General features: G+C 66.7%; 1 protein-coding gene across 1 annotated transcript; it reads right to left on the reverse strand.

Annotated features, from left to right (window-relative positions):
- Positions 1 to 893: 893 nt before the first annotated feature.
- EN1 (engrailed homeobox 1) lies at positions 894 to 4,465 on the reverse strand. The gene is made up of 2 exons (XM_064514645.1): positions 3,225 to 4,465; positions 894 to 1,720 (listed from the first exon to the last, which is right to left on the reverse strand). Exons 1-2 carry the CDS (start codon positions 3,832 to 3,834, stop codon positions 1,404 to 1,406), a joined length of 927 nt encoding a protein of 308 aa, XP_064370715.1. The 5' UTR covers positions 3,835 to 4,465; the 3' UTR covers positions 894 to 1,403.
- Positions 4,466 to 5,147: the final 682 nt, after the last annotated feature.

A 5,147-nucleotide genomic window follows, 5' to 3' on the forward strand; every position in this document is an offset into this window, starting at 1 on the left:
CTCGGACGTGGCCTCGCCGTTGCTCGGAGCCGTGTTTCACGGGCGGGGGGGGGGGGGTTGGGGGGAGGGGAGGGGGGTCCCCGGCTCCGGGTCTCCCCCGTGGCCGCTTCTGCGCTCTCGGCCGCGGAGGGGTTTCCGTGTCGGGAAGGAGCAGAAGCGCAAAGCGGAGCCGTCGGAAAGCCCCGTGCCGTCTGCCGCGGCCTCTGGGCTGCCCGAGCCGGGGGGGCCCCCGCCGCCCCCTGCCGCCGCCAGGCCGGGCGGCGCCTGCGCCCCTTCCCGTCCCGTCGGGGCTGCGCGGGGCCCGCGGCCGCCGCAGAGCCGCCTCGGAGGCCGGGGGGGGCCGAACCGAGCCGGGGCAGGGGCGAAGCGCCAGCGGGGGCGGCGGCGGGGGCGGCGGCGGGGGCGGCGAGCCCGAGCCGGGGCGATGCCGCGCAGCAGCGGGCGGCGGAGCGAGGCGAGGAGCCGTCACGCAAATCCCTTTTCAAGGCGGCCCGGAGCTCCGAACGGCCGGACGGTTTCAGGCGTTTTCCTGCAGGATATATTATTACTGTTATCACGAGGTGGGTTTTATTTCTTCTTAAAAAAGGGAGACGCGGGAGGCGAGAAACGGCGACTGAAAAAGCCAAAGAGAATTTTGTTTTTTAACAAAAGCCAAAAAAGAAAAAAAAAAGAAAAAAAATCAGAGGGATCAGACCGGATTTAAAACGGGGCGATCGGTTTAAAAATTGCTGTACTGATCCATCGAAAAGAAAGACTCATCAAGCCACTGAAATGGCAGCACATAAACAGCGTATTGTGTGTATATATATATATATAAAATATATAAAATATTTGTCTATATATATATACACAAACATGTATACACTAAAATAAAGAATTACAGTCAGCCCGGATCCTGAACACAGTCTACACTTTATTTCAGACTACAGATTTCTGAACATAATAAAATCTTTGGCTTGTAGCGGCGGGTTCAGTCTCGCAGTCTGTGGATCAGATTTTTTTTTTTCCTCGGGAAAAAAAAAGAGACAGAAATTCACACAAAAAAAATAAAATCAAACGAAAGATCAAGAAAGTCGGACATTTACTGTAAAGCAAGAGCAACGGACATCGAAAAAGAAAGGAAAGGAAACAAAACGAACGAACGAACAAAAGAGAGGGGAAGAGAGAAGGGAGAAACTGTCCAGCAAATAGAGATCGCTACACATATTTCTTACCTGAAATTAAATATATACAAGGTCATATGCTGTTTGGCTATATAGAGATAATTTTTTTTGTAAGTGTTCATATTATTATCATTTTTTTAAGTGGAGTCCTTATACTATGGATAGACAATAGATCTGGCGTTAAATAGCACCTGTGCGCGTCCCCGCCGGCGCGCAGGGCTCCGCGGGGCGCCGCGCCGCCTACTCGCTCTCCTCTTTGTCCTGCACCGTGGTGGTGGAGTGGTTGTAGAGTCCCTGGGCCATGAGGTGCAGCGCCAGCCCGTTCTTGATGCCCGTGGCCTTCTTGATCTTGGCGCGCTTGTTCTGGAACCAGATCTTGATCTGGGACTCGTTGAGGCTGAGCTCCTGCGCCAGGCTCTGCCGCCGCTGCTCCGTGATGTACCGGTTCGCCTGGAACTCGGCCTTGAGCCGCTGCAGCTGCTCCGCCGTGAAGGCCGTGCGCGGCCGCTTGTCCTCCTTCTCGCTCTTCTTCTTCTTCAGCTTCCTGGTGCGCGGGCCTGCGGGCAGGGCACACACAGCCGCTGGGCAGGGCCGCGCACCGCCGCGCACCGCCGCCGGGCCCGTCGGGGCCGCGCAGCCTGCGCCCCCCGCGCCGCTCCTCCGCGGGGCTCCGCGCCGGCCCTTCCCGCCGGCCTCCGCCAGCCCCCGCGCCCGCTGCGCGCACAGGCGGCCGCGGAGCAGAGCGCGCCGCAGCCTCCGGGAAAGGCGGCCGCCAACGCGCCTGCGGGGCTCCGGGCGCCGCGTCCCCGCGGCCGCCCCGCCAGGCCTCCGCGCCGCCAGCAGGCCCGGAGCCCCTCTGCCGCGCCTCCGGGGGCCCGCGGGGGGCGGCCCCGGCTGCCGCGCCCCTGCCCGCCGCACCGCACCGCGCCGCACCGCACCGCACCGCACCGCGCCGGGCCCGGGGCCGGGAAGGGCCGCGGAGGCAGCGGCGGCGCAACAAAGAGCGGCGCGGCCCGGCCGCTGCCTGCTGCCCGGGGCTGGGGGCTGGGGGCTGGGGGCTGGGGGCTGGGGGCGGCCCGGAGCCGCGGGAAAACACGGAAAAATAAAGGGAGAAAAGGAGCAGAGACCCCGGCGCCAGGGCGAAGCGCCGGCGGCCCCGGCCCGGTACGCAGGGCCGCGGCGGGCGCGGGGCAGCGCGCTGACAGCTCGATCACTCAATCAGCCCCTCCGTCAATCAAAGCGGCTTTTCCGAGCCTCCAGCAGCCGGACGTGTCAATAGCGGCGGGGGAGGCGGCGAGCGCCGCGCTGACCGGCGGCCCCGCAGCGCCCGGGCCCCCCCGGCACCGGCACCGGCCCCGGCCCCGAGCCCGGCCGCGACCGCGTCCCCCGCTGCTGGCCTGTGCTCCGGGGAGCCGCCTCCCCCCCCCCTTTTTTTTTTTAAATTGGAATTAAAAATAGTAACGGTGCTAAATAAAGGGCAGCCGGGGTCACTCGCGGGGAGCAGCGGCAGTGCGGGCGGCCCCGGAGCTGGCGGGCGGCTCGTCCGGGGCCGCCGCCGCGGCGAGACCCCCCCGGGCCGCGGGCCCCGGCGCGGCGGCTCCGCGCGGCCTAGGCGCCTGCCCGGCCCAGCCCTTCGCTTCGCCCTCCGACAACCCCCCCGCTCTTCCAGCAGCCCATCGACACGGGCCTCGGGGCTCCCCCAGCCCCTGCGCGACCCCCGGCAAGGGCAAAAAAAAGGGGGGGGCGAGCGGGAAGCAAACCCGCTGCCCGTTCCCGCACTGCTCCGGCGCGGAGCAAGGCGGGGGGGGGGGGGCAGGGGCAGGGTCCCCCCCGCATGTCTCCCCGTTTGAATGGAGTCGGGGGGCCGCACGGGGGCCCGGCCTGGCATTCAAATCGGGAGGGGGGGCTCCTCTCGCCCCGTGTGACCCGGGACCCCCCTCCCACCGGCGGCGAGGCGCTGGGCGGCCGGAGGCCCGCGCGAGGGGCCCGGGGCGGGGGGGGGGGGGGGGGTGGGAGCCCCCGGGCGCGAGGGGGGGCCGCGGCGGCGCGGCGCTTCCTTACCCGAGGAGGGTCTGTCTGAGTACCTAGTGCAGTAGACCCAGGCCGGCCACACCAGCGGCTGCTGCGAGTCGGGCTTGATGCCGGGCCCGCCGGCGGCGGAGCCCATGAGGAGGATGGCGGGGCCGCCGTGATCGCCGTACTTGCCCGGGTGAGCGTCGCCCCCGTCGGCGGGGGCCTTGGCGGCGGCGGCGGCGGGGCTGGCGCGGGCGGCGGGCGGCGCGGCGGCGCCGTCGGGGCCGTCGGGGCCGCAGTTCGAGTCCGGGCAGAGGAGGGAGGGCGGGTCGGGCGGCGGCGGCGCCAGCAGCGGGTTGACGTTGTCCCTCGCGGAGCTCTGCCCCCGGTCGGCGTCGCGGCTGCCGGCCGCCGCGGGCGGCTCCTTCTTGCAGCCGAAGTCGGGCCTCAGGATGTCGTCGATGAAGAAGTTGGTGGTGCGGTGCGGCGGCGGCGGCGGCGGCGGGTGCGGGCGGCGGTGGTGGCGGGGCAGGGCCAGGGCGCGGGGCGCCGCGGGGGAGGCGGGCGCGGGGCTGGGCGACACGGGCACGCTCTCGCCATCGCTGCCGCTGCTGCTCGCCGAGTCGCGCTGGCTCTGCCCCTCCGGCTGCTCTTCCATGCTCGGCCCCCGCCACGGAGCTCGCTGCCGGCCCCCCCCCCCCGCCCCGCGCCCCGCTTTATGCCCACCCCACTTTGCCGGTGGGTGGTGGGGCGGAAAAGGGGGAGGAAAAAAAAAGGCAAAAAAAAAGAATAAAATCCACTTGTTGGGTTGGAGCTGAGATTTTTTCCCCCTCGCACGGATGGATCCAAAAAAAAAAAAAAATAATGGGGAGACGCTCGAGGGCTTCCTTCCCCCTTCTCCCGATCGGCTTATATTTCCACCACCACCGCGAAAAAAAAAATGTATGCAACAGCAGCGCGGCCCCCCAAAAACCCTCCCCCCGAAAAAAACCCCTTTAAAATCTACCCATCTCCCCGCGGATGCCGCAGGTCTGGGCTCCCCCAAGTGTCATGCTCCGCTCTGCCCCCGGCTCGGGCTCGGCAGAGCCCGGACTCGCCAGCTCGCCCGGCGCCCGCGTCAATTTTTTTTTTAATTTTTTTTTTTAAGCAAATCTCTGACAGCTCCGCGCTTTGCAACAAACTCTCCCTAAAAAATCCCGCAGCCACACTTTTTTCACTCGCACCGGAAGCACGTGAGGCTGCTCCGCACGTGGGGGCAGCCAATGGCGCGCCGCCGCCGCCGCTGACACCCCTGACGCCGGCCAATGGGCGGCCGCGGAGCTGCGCGGATAAATAACGCGTGGGGCCGGGGCGGGCGGTGGGAGCGCGCCGCCGCCCCGCGCCCCCCGCGCCCCCCGCGCACCGCCCCGCATCGCAGCGTCCCGCACCGCGCAGCACCGCGCGGCACCGCGCACCCCGGCCCGCTCCCTCCCCCCGCGCGAATCACCGCGCCGCTCCCCGCGCCCGCGCAGGCCGGCCCCGGTCGGGCCACCGGCCGGTTTCCTTCCGTCCCCCGCCTCCAAAAAGCAGCCGAACAAGCCGCGCTCTCTGCCCGCAGACGGTGTCCTGCGGCCGGGCCGGGCCGGGCCGGGCCGGGGGTGTGTGTGAGGCGTGGGGGGTGTGCCCGGAATTGAAACTTTGGTGGAAGAATAAAAACGAAAAAAATATATACATGTATCGCAGGAGCTACTGCGAGGGTGAGTTGGGCTGAGAGCTGCAATTGCTGTGCTGGTTTGTTTTATTTTTTTCGCAGTGTGAAGCAGATCAGGCGCCAGTTTACAGATGAATTCGTATCGTGCTTCCTTGTCTTCTTTTTTTTTTTTTTCGGATCGTCTGTTTGTTTGTTTGTTTTGGTTCAGTTGGGGGTTTTCTTGTTTCCCCCCCCGCCTTGTTTTCTCCCAGCAGACAGCGAGCACCGCAGGCCGTGTGCTG

The sequence above is a fragment of the Dromaius novaehollandiae genome, chromosome 7 (genome assembly GCF_036370855.1).
Source record: "Dromaius novaehollandiae isolate bDroNov1 chromosome 7, bDroNov1.hap1, whole genome shotgun sequence".
NCBI lineage: Eukaryota > Metazoa > Chordata > Aves > Casuariiformes > Dromaiidae > Dromaius > Dromaius novaehollandiae.

Bases quoted from the DNA above. Each gene is read 5' to 3' on its own strand.
- EN1 (XM_064514645.1), bottom strand. From the start codon at position 3,834: ATGGAAGAGCAGCCGGAGGGGCAGAGCCAGCGCGACTCGGCGAGCAGC. The intron at 1,721-3,224 runs GTAAGGAAGCGC...CCCTGCCCGCAG, and splicing joins CTCAGACAGACCCTCCTCGG to GCCCGCGCACCAGGAAGCTG.